Source organism: Tyto alba, unplaced genomic scaffold, assembly GCF_018691265.1.
Source record: "Tyto alba isolate M040663 unplaced genomic scaffold, T.alba_DEE_v4.0 Super-Scaffold_30, whole genome shotgun sequence".
Lineage (NCBI taxonomy): Eukaryota > Metazoa > Chordata > Aves > Strigiformes > Tytonidae > Tyto > Tyto alba.
The window spans coordinates 7,176,028-7,194,412 of record NW_024881305.1 but is presented as its reverse complement, the minus strand read 5'-3'; the positions used below and the strand labels follow the sequence as shown (position 1 = coordinate 7,194,412).

At 59.7% G+C, this 18,385-nt stretch overlaps 1 protein-coding gene across 3 annotated transcripts; it reads left to right on the top strand.

Moving 5' to 3' along the window:
- Positions 1–859: 859 nt before the first annotated feature.
- SLC16A1 (solute carrier family 16 member 1) lies at positions 860–17,045 on the top strand. 3 transcript variants are annotated; one of them, XM_032987281.2, is made up of 5 exons: positions 860–941; positions 10,430–10,687; positions 13,745–13,888; positions 14,398–15,261; positions 15,565–17,045. In XM_032987281.2, the coding sequence occupies exons 2-5, from the start codon at positions 10,471–10,473 to the stop codon at positions 15,840–15,842; spliced, it is 1,503 nt and encodes a 500-aa protein (XP_032843172.1). In that variant the 5' UTR covers positions 860–941; positions 10,430–10,470; the 3' UTR covers positions 15,843–17,045. The 3 variants fall into 3 exon arrangements, with proteins under 3 accessions (XP_032843172.1, XP_042656024.1, XP_032843173.1); XM_042800090.1 differs by lacking the exon at positions 860–941 and adding an exon at positions 1,895–1,965; XM_032987282.2 differs by lacking the exon at positions 860–941 and adding an exon at positions 8,769–8,985.
- Positions 17,046–18,385: the final 1,340 nt, after the last annotated feature.

The window sequence follows — 18,385 nt, the reverse complement described above, 5'->3', positions numbered from 1 at the left end:
TCACAAGAAAAAAATTCCTAATGGGCTTAATATTAAATCCGTCTTTTAAAGGAGACAAAAATGCAGCGGCACAGAACAGGAAGGACTCCTTTCCACTTTCCACAGGATGGAGAAAGAGCAGCAGCAGTGGCAGCACCGTCTCACAGCTCCCCTCCCGCCTGCCCTTCGGCCCGTCCCTGCTCCAGCACCTCCCCGCTGCCACCCCCGGCCTCTCATTTCTGCACGTCTCCAAAGCACAGCCGTGCTCGGGGCACCCTACAGCAGCGCCAGACAACGGACAGGCTCTCTGCTGCCATGGGGCTTCACTGGGCCCCGCGGTGCTGCGTCTCCTCAAAGGAAAGGGGGAGCCCGTGGGATCCCCGGGGTTGGGCTGGGATCCCCCCGCAGCTTCCCCCTACAGCCAGGGCAGAGCGCTTGACCCCGAACGGGCTGTTAAAGAGTGGCAGAGATAAGTGGCACTTTGAGTTTGGTCCCAAATTGCCCCTTTAAATTGTTATTGTCCTGTTGTCTAAGCAAAATAGAGCGCAGACCTCTCCCTGATAAGTCACACAGAAACAGACGTACCAAGGAAACCTCCCACCCACTCGTTCTTTGGTTTACGGTGTCTGGCCTCAGAAGTGGGCGAATGAGTTTGTGTAGCCCCTGGTCTCCTTTTATCGAGCGCACCTGGTCCGCTGAGTGCCCCGACACGCACCCAGCACAGCCCTGGGCCCGCTCCCTGCGTGGCGAGGCGCGGGGGCTTCTTTCATCCGAAGGGGCTCCCACCCCCCGTCTCCATCCGCGATCTGTCACCGCTTTCTCCCTTCTTCCCCTCTCTTGGCTCCGAGCTGACCCGCACACCTCCCCCCGCTCCGAACCGCATCCGAGCACCAGACGCGCCCCAGAAGACAACTGGCGTCCCTGGGCTGCGGGGGACAGCAGCTCTGGAAAAACATCCACAGGTAACAGCCCTTTTGTGCAGTGTTTGGTGCACGTGGGGAACAAAGAGCACCCCGTGCGTGGGTGCCACAGGCAGTTTTGCATCCGGAGGGCGAGCAGCCCTGCGTGGGATGGGGACGCGCTTCCAGCACGCCGAGGCGTTGGGCACGCCGAGCCCGGGCCCGTTGTCTCCCACAAAACCCAAGTGCGAGGGGGTGGGCCAAGGGCACCCAGCTCGTCCCCAGCGGGGCTTGCTCCGGCCCAAATAATCGCAGCCACGCCAGAAACATCCCCCCCCACCCCCGGCCGCGCACGTCACGGCCTTCGTGGAAGAGCAGGCTGCCGGCTCCGGCGGGCAGCAGTGAGAAATTTTGTGGTGAACACGTGAAGCGCCGTAGTCAGGCAACAGGAGAGCTGCTGGTTTTTAACAAAAACACCCGGCGGCGCTGCGGCGGGGACCCCCGGGAGCGGGGCCCGGCGGCGTGGCCGAGCCGGGGGCCGGGCGCGGGCGCGGGCGGGGGCGCGGGACGCCCCGTTCCTGCCCCACGGGCGGAACACCGGCACGGAGCCTCTCTCGCAGGGCGAGTCAAGAAAAGCCCCCGCGCTGATGCTGCGAGGTCCCGGCTGCGTCCGGACCGGCCCCCCCCGCCCGCGGGACCAGCCAGAAGCCCCGCTCCCCGCCGCCGGACACGCGTGCGGAGCGGGACACGCGCGGCCGCACCGCCCGGTCGCGCTGCGCTCCTCCCCTCTCCACCTCCAACCCCCCCCCCCCCCCCCCCAATTCGGCGGGTCGGTACGTGCCGGGGCGCACGGCGCGGAGCGCGGGCACGCGTGGGGGGGCGGCGGCGGCGCGCACGTGGCGCGGCGGGAGGGGAGGGGGGGGCGTGGGGTGCGGGGGGGGGGGGCGGGGTGTGTGTGTGTGTGTGCGCGGAGGGGGGGGGCGGTGCTCGGCGCCGGCCCGACCCGCTCCCCGCCCCCCGCGGCCCCTCCGCCCTTATAGCGGCGGGGGCGGGGGCGGCCGCACTCGGCCGGCGGTGGCACGCGCAGGTAGGGCCCGGCGCCGCGGCGGCACCGGCCACGTGGCGGGACCGGGACCGGGACCGGGACCGGGCGGGGGGGGGAATGGGGGTTTGCCTGGGGAGAGCCCCTCCCCAAACCGCGGCAGCTCCACGCGTGCCGGTGCCCTGCGCGCTCCGCGCAGCCCTGGGGCTGCCGCCGGTGCGCCGGGCCGGTCGCTGCTGGCCGGGAAGTTCCCCGGCGGCCGCTCCGGGACTTCCGGCGCCCCCCGTGCCGGGGGGGTGCGTGTGGGGGCCGGGGGTTTTGTTCCCTGCTCTGGGTGTGGGTCCCACGCGCGCCCGGCCCGCGGCGATCCCGCCGGCGTTGCGAGTCCCACACCGCACAGCCCTGCGCCCGCCCCTCCGTGGGACGCTCGGCCCGGGGCAGCGGCTGGTGGCCTCGGGGGTCCCGGGGACGTGGCCCATCCCGGGGGGCGTGGTTCCTCGTCCCTCCGCGACGGGGCCCGGCCGCTCTCGCTGCCCACGCAGGACGCGGCTGGTTTGTTCGCGGGGGCTGCGCGGGAGGGTCCATCCCCACGGTGCTGCGGGCGGGGAGGAGGCGATGAACCCGGGCGTCTGGGGCCCGGTAAGAGGAGGGGAGCTCGGGGTGGCTGCTCCTGCCAGAGTCCCCCGGGGAGCTGCGTGGAAGCCGTGTCCTGCGAGTGAGGGTGGGTCTGCTGTAGTGGGATGGGGAGGGGGCTCTCCCCTGGCGTGGAGCGCTGCCGGAGCCCGTGTCGGGACCCCACTCAGATGCTCGCGCTGGCCCACGGTGTCTCCTCTCATCAGGTGCTCGGCAGCGGGACCTCGGGCTCTCGAAGCCACTTGGGCCCGTGAGTTGCCAAAACCTTCCCGGCGGTGGGACGTGCCGGGGTGGGTGTCCGCAGGCGGGAGCCCACGGGCCCGAGCCCCTTCTCGTGCGCTTTCCGCGCTGCTCGGGGAGGAGGCGGCAGGCACGGCGGTCCCCGACGCTGCTGTGCGTGTGCCCAGGCGCACACCGCGCTCCGGCGTGTCGGCAGGCTGTCGCCCAGCCGGCGAGGTGTTGCGGCAGTGGGCGGTGGGAAGCTGGGCCCACGGGAGCTCGCCGGTGTGCTCCGAGCAGCGAGGGGCTGTTGAAACGCTCCTGGAGCCGGCGGCTCCTGCCAACTGTTCCCGGTGCTGGAGCGGGAGCGGGCCGGGGCCCGCTCACCGCTCCGCTTGAAGCACGGTGCTCTCCGGCAGGTGTTTGCTAGCCCTGGGATGAGATGCTCGTGGGGGTCCCGGCTCCAGGCAAGGGGTGTGCAGATGCATCACAAAAGGGTGAGCAACGCTTGTGGGTTTGGAAGTTGACCTGAGAGAAGGGGATGAGTATGGACAGGAGGATCAGAAGGAAGTTGTGGGTACCTGGTACCTGCAGTGGGAGAGGTGGGGTTTGTGTCCTTCCCCGTGACACCAAATTGCCCGAGTGCTGCACTGCCCCTTCTGCCCAGCTCCAACCCTGCCCTGGGAGGTGCAGCACTTTGCACAAAGGTCATCGATGTTTTGGGGCTTTAAGTTTCTTCTGAGGAAAACAGATGGGGTTTTTTTAGTTGCATCAGAAGAAACCTGAAATCTAATGATACTGGTTTTGTGCTTTTCTGTGAGCCTTAAGCCTTTTTGTGGTGCACAAGCATCCTATTTTCATGCTAAGTGAGGTAATTTAGTGCTGGCTGATTCTCCTGGGTGTCTTTGCTCCGAGGTTTTCTTGGCTGTGTCTGGAAGGAAAGGAGCAGGACTGAGAAATGGGCCAGTGCACAGAATAGCTGGGGTGTGCTGGGGGTGGGGGCGGACTTGGGCTCTGGGAGTAGAAAACCCTCCAGAGCTCCTGTTGGGTGGCTTTGCGAGAAGGGGCTTTCTCAACCTTAGATTAATCACTGGGGTGATGGATCTCTTAATGACAAACAAGTGTTTTGCCAGTGTGCCGCAAACCTCCCTGCCCCCCCAGAGTCACTGGGGTGCCTGTGCCTGTCCTGGCCGCCCCCCCCCCCCCCCCCCCGGGGAGGTGTGAAGCATCACCCGTCCTGCCCTTGCAGGAGGTGGTTCCTGAAAAAGGTGCGAATGGTTGCGTGTGCTTTCTGTTGGCTCCTATCTCACACAATTGGCCTGATTTATCTGGCAGCAGTGGGAATGCCCAGTGACTTGCACGCTATTATTTCATATATCCTTTATGAGGAGTTGAAAAGCTGCACGTAGGCTAAGGGAGGCGAGTTGCATCCCATTAAGCGCTGTAGTGCTAATCTCATTGTTGCACTTTTATGGCTTTTCCTATTTCCTTCTGTGGAATCAGCCTGTAACAGTGACTTTAAGAAAGTGGGAGCCTCTCATCAGTGGTGTCTGTATGACTCACTTCCAAATGTGCCCTTAAAGCTGCTGCAGTGTAGCTATATTGTAGCCAAAGAAAGCTGATGTGGGACTGTAGTTAATTCCTGTAAACTGCATCCACCTGAGTGGTCGGGGAGGCTGCTGTCACCGCGCTGGCAGCCCGGGCTGGGGCTCAGGGGGAGGAGGGCGGCAGTTACGGCTGGGCTGGGATGGCTGTGACCTCCTGGGGTTTTGCAGCCTCACGCTACCCTGCTCTGCCGTGAAACCTGGAGAGGCCGCGTCCCTGGCTGGCGGTGCGGGTGTCTAGTGAAAGAATGCCGATGCTCTTCGGCATCACATTTTTCTCATTCTGAGGATTTCCTGGCGGGCACGGGATGTCCTGGGACCGTTCCCGAGCACCGCTGGTACGGGGAGGATTGGCTCTGTTCCCTGGCAGAGCACGACTTGTGCTCGGGGCAGGGCTGTGAAACCCTGCACAGGGCCTGAGAGCCCCCCGTCCCTTCCTGAGCTGGGGGGGCTCAGCTGAGCCTGGGGGACCCCACAGCCGGAGCTGGGGGAAGCCCTTCCCCTAGGGATGGGGGCACGAGCAGAGCCTGGGGCTGTCAGCAGCAGCACCCTTGCTCTGTCCCAGTGCCTCGGAGCTGGAGGGCAGGTACTTTGTACCGTAAGGGCTGCACCTTTTAAGCTTATGCCTTTTGTGTGAGTCCTGTCAAACCTGTGTGTGAAACTCCCTCGGCAAGGCTGAGCCTTTCTGCAGGCCTGCAGCTCCCCGGGTGAGGCACGGTGGGCCATGAGCCAGCCCCTGCTTCCCTGGGGATGAGCTGAACTTGGGCTGGCTAGAGAGGGGCTAAGGGAGCTGTGCCTAGGGTGGAAGTTGGTGTGAGCCCAGAGGGCACCCGTAAGAGCTGCTTCACTTCATGTTCTTGTAACCCACCTGCAAACGCCCCAGGTCTGCCCGCAGGGTTTTGCATCGGGGGCTCTGGTATAGAAATCAGCCAGGCTTTCTGCCTTGGTCTTGTTGGTAGCTTAGGCTTGACTTCACGCTTTCTCACACCAGTAAGACGCTTGGTCCTTGCTCAGACAGGCTGAGCATCACTGGTGCTAATAGCCAGGGCTGGGAGCTTGGCTGGTGACTGTCTGTAGGCAGAAATAGCTGCCCATCTTTCTGGTTGTTCCCCTTCAAGACAAACCCTCCCCGCGCCCACCCGCTTGGCAAGGCGGCTCGCAGCCTTGCACGGCCCGTGGGAGCCGTCCTCGGGGGGGCCCTGCACAGCCCGAGACCCCCGTGGCGGGTGTCCAGGGAAGGCTGCTGGCCGCCGGCGGGCGAGTGGGCTGCTCCTGCCTCTGCAGGCCGGGGCTCGCGCGGCGGCGGGGAGCAGCTGCCGTGCCCCGTGGCGTCTGTCTGTCTGCGCGCCCGGGTTAGCTCACCGGGCTGGCAGACCGGGGCACGTCTGAGGGTGCCGCTGGCTGAGAGGTGCTGAGCGGGCCGGGCCGCTGCAGGGAGAAACCTCGAGCTCGCCCGTGCGGGCTGCCGGCCTTGAGCAAACCCTGCCCGTGCTGCTGACCTGGCCTCACCCCGCCAGCAAACGCCGCGGCTGAGCAGGACCTCAATCGACTATTGTCTTGGTGCAGAGCCCTTGCAAGCGCTGGGGAGTCACGCAGGCCGTGTGCCACCAGGTTAAACCCTGGCTATGGGCACTCGCTGGAATTACAGCTCCATGCTTAATGCTATAAACCCGCTTAAAACTGGCAAAAGTGGTGTCTCATTAGCTCATAACAATCCCCGTTTCATCTTGCTGCTTCTAGCCAGAAAAAGACCAAATTTGAAGCTATAAAGCGTTACTGGCTGTAAACAGCTAGCGATTGCCAGCACCTCCATCTCCCCAGCAGTAAGAACGAGATCTCGGGTTGGTTTCGGGCACCAGGAGGGATGCTGGGGATGCTCGGGTGGACAGATGTCCCACGGGGGTGTTCATGGCCCCGTCACTGCAAACTGAGGTTGGGAGCCTGGGGCGAGGAGGGGTGGATGTCTTTCGACTCCCTCATTTGGATAATGTTTCGGGATGTGCCTGGTGGGCTCGGGTGCTCGCCAGGCTCGTGGGGAGCAGTGTCCCCCTCTGGCGTCCCTCCCTTCTGCGGGGGGCTCGAGGCGGGAGCCCCCTCAGGGCGTGGGGTCTGGTGCTGCTCGCAAGGGGCAGCTTCGTGCCTGTCCTGCCTGGTGTGGGCGTTTGCTGGCCGAAGGCTGGGTCCAGCTGATAAGGGCACGAGGAGCCCCAGTGGCTATTGTACAGCAGGGAGGTCCCGCTCCAGGCACGGCTGCCTCCCTCTTGAGCCGGGAGGAGCAGGGCAGCCTGCCCGCAGCCCTGCCGAGGTGCTGGCCGCGCCGATGCCCTGCTCCCTGGGAAAGGTTTTGCAAGCTCACACAGCAGCAAATGCCAGGAGAGAATATCCCCAGAGTGGGAAAGCCCCGAGCTGGAGGGATGTGCAAGGGGAGGCAGAGGTGTGTGGTACCCGGGCAGGGAACGTCCTTCTTCCTCTGACCCTGAAAAGCAGCGGTGTGAGGATGCTTTCATAAAGGGCTTGCCCCAGAAATACTTTGCAGCGCTTTATAAATGTGAGCCTCTGTCTTTCTGTTCTGGAGTCCTGCCAATCTGGGGCTTTTAAAAGCGCAGCAATTTGCCGCATTATGTAACTAAAAGTCTCAAAATCTTCCTGTTCCAAGCCCCTCCAGAGAAGGGATAACAGCGCTTGTGCGTAGGACCTAGGAGATGGGAAGGGTTTTAGTTTTCTGTGGGATCTGTTTCAAGGTGATACAGTCCTCTTTGCCTTAGAAGCCTCAATTCCTGCTCTCGCCATTGCTGTGCAGAGGAGGGTTGCTGTAGGCTACCCATTCCTGTGGATTAGTCAAGACGTTTACGGGGAGCAGATGTGATACTTGCAGTCATTACTTGGTCTCATCAGTCTTAATTACTGCAAATATGGTTATTTTATTTCCTAATAGGGCAAACTGTAGCTGGCTGCCTGGCAGCTGTGAATTTGACTTCCAAACACGTCTTACATGTTGCAGCTCTTCCAAAACAGAGCTGTAAATGTCATAACTATGTTCTGGGTGTTGTTTTTTTCTTTCCCCTTTTCACAAACTGGAGGGAAGCTTTCCAGTTGAACTGGCTGCCTTACATGTGTTTTTTTTCTCTCTCATTTGAGACTATTTCTGTGTGGGGGCAAGGAGGAAATCAGCAAGAAGCCTTAATGCGGTTGAAGGAAGAGCTTTCTAAAACTGGTCTGTCTTATTAAGGGTTTTCAATGAGTCAGGGAAAAATGTTGTGGCATGCAGAACTCATCATGTAAACCCTCTGGCATCAGGCTTTGGGAATCTTGCTTCACGGTCTCAAGCCCTGTTCAGTTCAAGGTTTTTCACTGTGCCTCAGCAATGCAAGAGAGGTCATGTCTAACCGGCCAAAAGTCTTTTATTTTATAAAGAGATGCCACCTGAGCACCCGCAGGAGGAGGAATGCTGCTTGCAGGGAAAGAACAAATAGATGAACCAAGCCGCAGTAATGTTGGTGCAGCCGAGCTCCTCAAGAGCGGTGGAAGAATTAAACCTCTGTGTGTGTCTCAGGAGCAAAAGGGAAAAATCCACAACACCTCATCAGCACCTCCCAGTTTTGCTTTGGATAGCTTTTATTGCCAGTAGTTTTAATTAGTGCTAACAAGTAGATTGCATTCCTTGCTGGTAGTTTTTATTGCCAACACCTGGTAGTCTCATAGTTTAGAAATATTTCAGACAAATCAGTATAGTTAGACGGTGCTGTAAAGCCCGCTGAATGCTGTGAAAGCTCAGTATGACTCAAAAGCAAAAGGTGGCTGGAAACTCCGGTGTGCAGCCCGCGCGGGGAAGTGATGTTAAGCAAACCCCAGCGTTCGTAGCGGCTTCTCAGCAGGAGCGTGGTGGGCGGGTGGGCTGCTCCCCGCACCGAGGGGCCCGCTGAGCCTCTGCGGGGCCTGGCACGTCCCTCCCCGGCGGCCGGTGCCAGGCTGGTGCCCGCGGGCCTGTGCTGGCTCCGGGCTGAGCCGCGGGGGTCTGCCTGCAGCCGGACCCTGGCGTGGGCTCGGGCCCCGGGGGTCCGCTCCGGGAGAGGAAATCGGCTCTGCTGGCTCCTGGGCATAGTTCAGCCGTGGACGTGCCCTGGGCAGCGTCTTGTAAATGATTCCTTTGTTGGAGTGGCGGGGTGGCTGGGATCTGCTCGTGACGGTCATGTGTCGCACTGGCTGGGATGCAGAAAAATACCCTGCCAGGGAAAAAAATCGGTGTCTGGGTCGGCTAAACCAGCTTACAGCGGCTTACAGAAACCGGGCTCCTGTGTTTTGCTTCCTCTTGCCCTGTGCGGGTCCGAGGCATCACCAGAGCACGTCCGGGTGTCGGGTGGCTCTGGCAAACCCGGTGCCGTATCGGGTGACTTTGCCGCCGGCGCCGGGTGGGAGCGGGGGCTCCCCACGGCTTGGGGCCGCCGGCTGCGCTTCAGCTGGGACACCCGAATCCTGGCCTCGGAGGTGCAGCCGGGTGACACGGGGCGAGCGAAAACAAGGCGGGCACCCAGAGCGCGGTGCGGTGCGCCGAGGGCGCGAGGGGACGCGCCGGGTAGATGCTGGCATGTCAGCAGCCGTGGAGGAGATGGTAATCGCCGTGAGCCTGAACGGGTGCATGCTATAAATAGGAGGTTGCGTGCCTCTGAGCCAGCACATTGCTTTGAAGTTGTCGCTGCGCCTGGTGTGACCTGGGGGAGCTCTGGAGAAAGCTCTCCTGCTCGAAAGTGGCTTTTTCTTCAAGTGGAAACCTAAGTAGCAGAGCAGAGAACTGCGGGGTGAGGGGTGGGCTCTGGCAAAGGAGCCCCATGTCCCTGCCTTAGCTAATGGCACTTAATATGGGTGGGGGGGATCTCTGGGTGTGAGGCTGGGGAGGGCCAGAAAGTGTCTTCTGAAATCCACAGGGCACACAGGAGTTCTGGGGACTAGAGATTCCTCTTGCTTTGCATATTGTGAACCATGTCTGAGCAGCTGCTCTAGTTCCGTTTCCTCCCTGGGATGGCTTGTGCTGTACTCTGCTGCCTGAAGCAGCCTTATTTTTCGAGTAACCACAGCTCCGGGGTGTGATCAAGCTGGGCAGCAGCTGCAGCATGGGGGGGATCCTGAGCTCCGAATTGCTCCGAACCAGTCTCTCTAAGGGGGTTCCACACTTTGGCAAGTCTGGATGCCATTTCCCCATTTATTTTGTTTTCTAATCCCTTCTGGTTTTGAGCTTTTAAGGTGAATTGTTTTTATGCTCGGGTGCTTCCGTGAAACTCGTCGCAACCTTTTCAGTAGGGGAGGAGAGTTGGGCTGCAGCTGGGTCCAGGGGTGCCCTGCTGGGACCAAGCCCCCAGGGAGCTGGACTCTGCCGGGGCTGCTCGGGGCAGAGCCCCCTCCCTTCCCCAGGCAGCATGCGGGAGCCTTCCCCAGCCCCTTCTCAGACCAAGCTCAGCTGCAGCCTGGGACCTTTGGGGCCGTGATACCTGCCTGCTCTTTCTTAGCAGAAACGGAGGTGTCCTGGCTTGTGTGTGTGGACTTGCTTCCCCTGGTGTGTCTGTAGTTAACAACCTGGGTGTGCCGCTCCTGCTCCGGGTGGCCTGGGGCTTCCCGAGGTTTCACGGTGTGCCGGCGCGGAGCTGGGATCGATCGTGTTCCTGGGAAGCTGCAGGGGCTCAGCCCCGGCCAGGCTGGCCACTGCCCTGCTCAGCCCTCCGCAGGGCCAGCCCCGTGCTGCTGCTGGCAAGGACATGGCCTGCTCATCTCAGCTTAGGACAGGGTGTTGTGTCTTGAACTCGTTGCTTATAAATACCTGCTGGCCAGGGCTCTTAAAAAGGCCAGCTGCAATCCGAGCATGCATTTTTGGGATGGCCTGATGAGGCTAGTGTGCTGGCGAGCCCGGAGCGCTCGCCTCGGGCATCAGCTCTCCCGGAGATGGTCCGGGGCACTGGTGCTGTGCCAGCCTCGGGAGCGGGGCTCGAGCCGTGCCGCTGCGCGCCAGGGAGCGGGGATGCAGCCATCTGCTCTCAGCTGAGGCCGTATTCTGTCCTTTGCAGATCTTTGAGTCTCAACTGAGTCATCACCAACCCGGTTCAAGATGCCACCGGCCATCGGAGGCCCTGTGGGATACACTCCTCCTGAAGGAGGATGGGGATGGGCCGTGGTCATCGGAGCCTTCATCTCCATTGGGTTTTCCTATGCATTCCCCAAATCCATCACCGTGTTCTTCAAAGAGATTGAGGTCATCTTCAACGCATCCAGCAGCAAAGTCTCATGGATCTCCTCCATCATGCTGGCTGTTATGTATGCAGGAGGTAAGTGGACTGGAGGCAGCAGTAGGCGTGCTCGTGTGTCGCAGTGCAGGATGTGGCTCTCCTGCTGGGTCTGATGACCTGCACCTTGCTGTAGTGACAAGAGCCAAAACTTTACTGAAGTTGGAATTCCTCCTTACGTGAGAGCAAAACTTCCCTTAGCGAGTTTGCTTGAAGGACGTTGCTTAAAAAGTTCTGTTTAATGCCCAGAATGCAAAAACCAGGTTAATCTGTCCTCTTCTGCAAAGCTGTAAGTAAAACCTTTCCGGGGACTTAGAATTTGTGTAATTCTGCCCTTGTCCTTGTTAGTGTGCTGCAGGTGCTGTGTCTGCCCCAGTGCCTGCCCGAAGGCCAGGGGAGCTGCAGTGCCACACCTAGGAGTCCCACCCACAGGGTGTCTTTCTTTTAGATGAGACATCAATTTTCTTTTTTATTTTATTTTTTTTTTAATCCAGCAAGCAGTGGCTGTATCTAGGAATCTGTCTCCAGTTTCTGGTCTGCTCTGATGGCTCAGCTGTGCTCAGTGTACTGAAATCTGGCGCTGCCTCTTCCTCCTTGCTGGTGCCGAGCAGCTCGTGCAGTTTGAGGGTGGCAGCGTGTGCTGGAAGCAGAGAGACATGAGCAGAATAAAGCAAAACTACTTAAACTGATGCAGCTCCCCTCCCCCAGCTTTCAGGAATGGCTTCTTGGAGTCTTCTAATCCCCACGCTGTGCACTTTATGCTTGTCTGTAACGGGCCAGGAGCAGGCAGAGTGCTCCCTGTGGGGCGATGCGCTCCTGGCCCTCGCCCGTCTCCAAACCCCGGTGTCTCGTACCCGCCTGCAAACGCTGCTTTGCCCTGGGTCGCTGGGCTGAAAGAAACTCTTATTGGGAGCCTGCTGCTGCGGCCACCTCAGGCCGATCAGAGCTTGTGCGCTGCCGTCCCCGGCTGGCGAGCTGCCCACGTCCTCATTGCATTTGTGCATCGAAGGGAGCTGACGTCAGCACCCAGCTAAGCACGAGGCTTTTCCTTTGGGGGAACAGGCTCTGCTTTGTCCTCGCTCAGCTAGCGAAGCGACCAGCACATTTCCCTGCTCTGATGTTATAACAAGCTTGTAAACCGTGTAACTGCCTTAATGAGACTCAATCTGGGCCATTCCTCCTCCTAATAGCTCAGAGCTGCTTCCTCTGGGCACCCCGGGGGGGGTGGGGGGGTGGCACTGCCTGGGGCTGCCCCCCCCAGCCCCTGCCTCCACACTGACACCGTCTCTCCAGCTCCCCTTGAAATCCCAGCAGGTCACTGGTCTTGAGCTGCTTGCCCGTAAGCTGGGGGCAGGGATGCTGAAGGTACCTGGGCCTGCCCAGGGGCAGCTCCGGCTGCCGGAGCACGGGAACGTGCCGCTGCCCCGCTCGCTCGTTCCAGGGCTCCCGCAGCCTGAACCCGGGTCCTTGGCAGGGTCTGAGCTGTGCTGGGGCGGTCACAGTGTGCATCCTATTCTAGGGCACCTTCCTGCGGGCACTGCGCGCTTGCTTGGAGGCAGAAAGTGGCTCAGGCACAACGTCCTGGGCTGATGGTATCTTGCAGAGCCGGGCAGGTCCTGTCCCAGGCAGCGCTGGGGGTGGTGGAGCAGCACATCCCAGCCCCGTGCAGTCACCGTCAGGGTACATGGATGTAATGATCTCAAATGCCCCTTTCTCAGCTCCATGTTGGGATTACTTACACTTTTTTTTCACAGCATGAATAATCAAAACAGATCAGCTAACATCTGGTTGGAAATGCTTCATGTGATTCTATGAGATAGGAGTGGGTGTGAATTCTTGAATTCTTTTTTTTTTTTTTTTTTTTTAAAGCGGGGAAAAAAAAAAAAAAAAAGAGGGGTGGGTGGGAATTGCCACCAGGTTACACAGTGCTGCCCAGGCAGGCAGCTTCCTGCTAGCTGCCCTTGGAGCCGGCTGCTCCGGGCTGGATTTCCCGGAGGAAAGGCTGCTGCTGCCTTTAGACTCTGTCCAGGGGCATCGTGTTTGTCAAGTTCAAGGTACAGGTTTTGCAAAGTGCTGAGTGCTCTGTGGGGAAGCGTATGGAGCTTGGGGTGATGTGGCAGCCCCCAGGCGCTGCTGCCACCTCTCATGGGACCCAAGTGGTGGCTCCTTCCCGGTGGCATCAGGTCTGAGCTGCTGGTGTGGGCACGTAGTCACCAGGCCAGCTGTGGAGAGCGGGATGCTGCGGGGCTGGGGCAGCCTCTGTGGCAGCAGGGCTTCTGTAACCACCTCCAGGCTTTGTTTAAACTGGGCAAAAAGGTCAAGTAGCGTCTGAGGACCCTTGAACAACATGTTGACAACCTTGCTATCTGTTAATGGCAAAACTGGGTCTGTTAATATTCAATGGATGTTCATTCAGTTTATTTAAATACATTTTAGTATCTGTAGAGCATGCTTTGCAGTATCTAATCACTGTTTGCTTTGGATTAAAGCTCCTGATAATGAAGCACTTAAAGGCAGGTGTGCAGAGCAATTGGGCTCTTCCTGCCTTAAGGACAGCAGTGAAAACAGAAGCACCCCTTCTCCCCAGGGCGCGGGTGCTGCTCCTCCCACGAGCCCTCCGGACCTTGGCTGTGCCCATCCGAGCTGTTCCTTCACAGCTTTGGTCTTGATCAGAAACCCCTCGCTGGAGGCCGGCTGCTGTGTGCTCGCTCTGCTGCCGAGAGCCCAGCCCGTGGTGGGCGGGTGGCCGGGGCAGGACGGAGCCCGCAGAGCAGAGCACCGCGTGGGGCTGCTGGCTTCACCCCAGCCCAAAGCCCTGTCCCTGGGGGGCAGCTGGTGCCCCGGCAGCTCCTGCTTTAGCGCACGGAAGGCAGCTTGCTCAGAGAAGGCTCAGCCTTCTGTGCTCTAACCAAATGTCACACTTATCTCTGGCTGCCTCTGAACTCCCGTCCTTTCCCCTTACCCAGTTCCCTCACTGGGTGAAGCGTCACTGGGTGAAGGCTAGAAGCCCGTGGCAGCGAACATCAGTGTGCTTGCGTGCATCTGCCTCGTCTCTGCAAAGAGAACTCATCCCTGGGTGTATGTCCTTTGACTCCCTAGGTCCCATCAGCAGCATCCTGGTGAACAAATACGGCAGCCGGCCCATCATGATCGCCGGCGGCTGCCTCTCCGGCTGCGGGCTCATTGCAGCCTCTTTCTGCAACACGGTGGAGGGGCTCTACTTCTGCGTGGGGGTTGTAGGGGGTAAGTGATGGCTCTGCCCCAGCGGGGTGCGACGGAGGTAAGGCCTCTCCTGAGGCAGCAAGAGGAGTAACTTACACCCAGTAATGATTAGGGAATGTCTAAATCCTGATTCCTGTTACATATATTCTGATAAGGGATGGCCCTGGTGACATAACGTGGGGAGACTGTGCTGGTGACAGTACGTGGGACTAGTATTTGGTACTGAGAACAGAGAGCATCTGTTACTCCTGCCCCGGGTTAGGGCTGTGCCCTGCCAGTTGACGTAAGGTTTGTCACGAGCCGGGGCGGTTCTCCCCTTCCAGCTCCCCAATTCCCAGGCGCCTCTTCCCAGGTCGGCGGTGGGGGCCGAGTGCTGCTCCTGCACTTGGGAAGTTAATACAGCCAAAACGGAGCTGTGAAACCCCCGGAACTGAAGCCCCGCTCTCCTGCCCGGCCCACCAGCCCGTGTGCCGGTGCTGCTGGCTTGTTGGGGTGCTCGAGCTGAGCCCCTCCTCTCTCCTCTCCTTCAGGCCTCGGACTCGCGTTTAATTTGAACCCAGCCTTAACCATGATCGGCAAGTATTTCTTCAAGAAGCGTCCCCTGGCTAACGGGCTGGCGATGGCAGGCAGCCCTGTGTTCCTTTCCACCCTGGCACCCGTGAACCAGCTCTTCTTCGGCATATTTGGCTGGCGCGGCAGCTTCCTCATCCTCGGGGGTCTCTTGCTGAACTGCTGCGTCGCTGGGTCCCTGATGCGGCCCATAGGCCCCAAGCCAGATCAGCTGAAGAAAGAGGCTGCGAAGGAGGTGCTGCAGGAAGCCGGGAAGGCGGTGAAAAAGGACGACAGTGACACCAGCACAGACCTCATCGGTGGGAAGACCAAGAAACAGAAGAGCACTTTTATCCAGACGATCAACAAGTTCTTGGACCTGTCTCTGTTCACGCACAGGGGCTTCCTGCTCTACCTGTCGGGCAATGTGATCATGTTCTTCGGGCTGTTCACTCCCCTGGTCTTCCTCAGCAATTATGCGAAGAGCAAGAGTATTGCGAATGAGTCTGCAGCCTTCCTGCTCTCCATCCTGGCCTTCGTGGACATGGTGGCCAGACCTTCCATGGGACTGGTGGCAAACACCAAGTGGATCAGACCCAGAGTCCAGTACTTCTTTGCCATCTCTGTGATTTACAACGGGGTGTGCCACCTCTTGGCCCCCATGTCCACCACCTATGCCGGCTTCTGCATTTACGCCGGCTTCTTTGGCTTTGCCTTCGGCTGGCTGAGCTCGGTCCTGTTTGAGACCCTGATGGACCTGGTGGGAACGCAGCGGTTCTCCAGTGCCGTGGGCCTGGTGACCATCGTGGAGTGCTGCCCCGTGCTTCTGGGACCCCCTTTGCTAGGTGGGTGTGCTGTGCCCGGGGAGCTCTGCCCGGCCTCGCTGGCATGGTGGTGGGTCCCCCCGAGCCACGGGCAGCCCTCAGCACCGGGGTGGGGGCGAGCACTGGTCCCGAGGCTGCTCCAGGGTCTGGGAGATGGCCGAAGAAGTGGGGGCTGAGCCCTTGGCACAGGGTGGGGGAGCAGGGGCTGGAGGAATAAAGGCCTGAAGCTGAGGGTGATGGGCCTGGGCTGCTCTTGGGAACGTGTCCGCAGCCTGGAGCAGTTCTGGGGGTATCTTGCTAATCTGTCCCCTCTCTGTCCCTCAGGGAAGCTCAACGACATGTACGGTGACTACAAGTACACGTACTGGGCCTGTGGAGTCATTCTCATCATCTCCGGGATCTACCTCTTCATCGGGATGGGCATCAACTACCGCCTGGTGGCAAAGGAGCAGAAGGCGGAGGAGAAGGCGAGGAACGAAGGGAAGGAGGAGGAGACCAACGTCGACGAGGCTGAGAAGCAGAAAGAGGCAAACAACGACGTGGCCCCCTCGCCCCAGAAGAGCGCGGAGGATGGTGTCAAAGAGGAGGAGAGCCACATGTGAGGGACCGGTCTCAATCCCGGAGTGTCGGGGAAGCGCCGCTGCCCTGGCGCGGCGGCCGGGGCAGCGCTCCGCCGGCGCTGGGCGGCCGTGAGAAGTGTTTAAACCAGGTGTTCATTTTTAACCAGGCTCTGAATTGTCTTTCCATCTGTGTTCAACAAAGGTAACAGGGCTACACACACAGTATCCTCGTGTGTCGGGGGGCAGGGGGGCTTTTTATAGTCTGGCTTTTTAACAGTAACGTGAATGTACTAATACGTGCCTTACAGTCTTCATATCTAGCTGAATCTGGATGAGCCTTAACTCTAAACCGTGCTTTAGCTCTGTATTCTGCTGGGGGGGGGGGGTGGTACACGTGTTTTGGGGAGTTTTCTTGTTAAAAAGCCATAAAAAGCAGGATACTGGATTTGTTGAAGCACGATGGGCTTCAGGGCCGGCCCCGATGAATACTGCTTCACACGCTTCTTACCGCAGGCCCTCCGCAGAGGGGGGATCCGGGCACGGGGCAGGCTGGTCTTCGGCTCCCATGCCCAGCGCCTCCTGCTCCGTAGGTGGTTTTTAGGTATGTTTTGAAAACACTTTAGTTACTGTAGTTGTTTAAAATCCCTCTTTCGTAGTTGTGCTCTCACGGGATATTCAGGTTGAAGGACGGCTGCAGTTCACGTTGGGCAGCGTCGCCCGCTCCGGGGCCGGCCCCTGCAGCCCAGCCCTCCCTGGGGAGGGTTGGGGTCCCCCCAGCCCCCCCGCTCTGCCCTGCCAGTGCCTCTTCTCAGCCCAGCGCTGGGTGATGTGAAACGGCTGGCGGTGCTGGGTCGGTCCCGGGGTCCCGCCGGAGCATCCCCGTGCTGCTGCGGGCGTTGCGGGTGCCTGACCCTGGGCAGAGCCGGGGGGCTGGGTGGGGTGGGGGGAGATGGTACATCCCTGAGACAGGCCTTCTGCTTTCGCTCTTTCTTCTCTTAGAGAAACCTCTTTTACTTGCTTCTGTTCAACGGAGATCTTAAGGCAGTGGATGCCTAACCACTCACATCTAGGACACGTAAGGGGGAGGAAAGAATTTGTACGTATTTATTTTTTATTTTTTAGTGCTGGAAAATATCTCAACGTACGTGGAGCAGGTTAATGGCTCTCAAGTTCTAGTAAATGTTGATCAGAAATAATCTAAGAGGCTGAGTTTTTTTCAAATAAACTTGTTTTTTTTACAATTTACCCATCAAATGTTGAAATTATTTCCTAGAATCGCACTTCTGCATGCCAGAAGACATGTATCTAGGGCCAGCTTTGGGGAGAGGCGAGTGGGGCTGTGGCAGAGCCTGGGTCTCCAGCACCCCAAGGCTCCCACTGAGCGGGTCCTGCTGGCTGTGGAGGCTGGTTCCCCTCCCGCGAGGGTGAGCTGCCCCTTTCCCACTGCCTCGGCCCCAAGAGGAGGCTTTGGTTGGGGTTTGGGGTGGCCACAGCCCAGGCTCCCCATGCACTCTGGTTCTGGAGATGATTCTGTTCCCCTGCCCTTTACAGGCTGCCCGTGAACACCTTGGGATCCCTCTTTACTGCAGGGGGGATGGACACACACTCAGTGCCTCTTTCATGAGCGATGGGCAGGCTCCTGCTGTCTGTCTGTCCGTGCTGTGTCCCCCCGGGAGCTGAGCTGGGGCCTGGTGGTGGCTGGAACCCAGCGAGGGGGTGCACGGGGGTCTCCCCGAGGGAGCTGGGGGGTCCCTGGCAGGGCCAGACCCCACGCTGTGCCCGTGCTCCTTGCAGGGCTGCTCTGGGCTTTGTTTTGGTCGCAACCTCGCAGAAAGCAGGCCAGGGTTTTTTCATCCTGTAGAATAACTTTATAAAGCCAACAGAGTGTTTTGTGCAAAAGGATTTTATTGTACAGTGCCGAGCTGTGATACAGTAAACCAAGTAATTGTGTTTTCATACATGTTTCAGGCTGCTGTTTGCTCCAGGCCATGGTACCAGCACTGCTGACACAGGCGTTACCGTAACCAGCGCAGCTGGGGCAGAGCGCCAGCCCCTTTTCTAAGGAAAAAAAGTGTTTAAATGATTTCCTGCCGCTCGGACTTGGCTGGCTGGGAGCACGTCGGTAGTAAATCCTCGGTTGTTTTCCAAGGGTGGCCTCTGCGCCCTGTCCCCTCCGTGCCGAGCTGTCGGGAGCTGGGTGTCAGCCCCGTCCTGGCTCGGGGACCTCCCGTGGGACCACGGCTAGGGCAGGGTGGGGGGTAGGAGGAAGATGTGGGTTCGGGAGGAGAAACTTGCTCATGCCCCGTGTTAGGCTATAAAGTGACTCAGTCTAGAAGTCCTGTAATCGCCCTGTGTGTAAGGGTGGAGCGCGGGGCCCGGTGCGTGCCGCGGCGGGGCCGGACTCTGCCCCGGCAGCACGGCGGGCGCACGGCTCCGCTTAGTCCCGTAATTTCTGCGAGCAAAGGTACCTGCGGCGCTGGGAAACGAGAGCAGTGCTGGGCTCCCGGAGCCCCTCGCTGTACCTTCCTGTAAAATGGGAGCTAAAATAAGCATAGGGGGGTGGTGTAACCGGCAGCCCTGGCTTT

What these genes read in the sequence shown, in the direction of transcription:
- SLC16A1 (XM_032987281.2), top strand. Translation starts at nt 10,471, where the DNA reads ATGCCACCGGCCATCGGAGGCCCTGTGGGATACACTCCTCCTGAAGGA. An exon ending in GGCTGTTATGTATGCAGGAG is followed by an intron (nt 10,688 to 13,744) that starts GTAAGTGGACTG and finishes TTGACTCCCTAG; the next exon opens with GTCCCATCAGCAGCATCCTG. An exon ending in CTGCGTGGGGGTTGTAGGGG is followed by an intron (nt 13,889 to 14,397) that starts GTAAGTGATGGC and finishes CCTCTCCTTCAG; the next exon opens with GCCTCGGACTCGCGTTTAAT.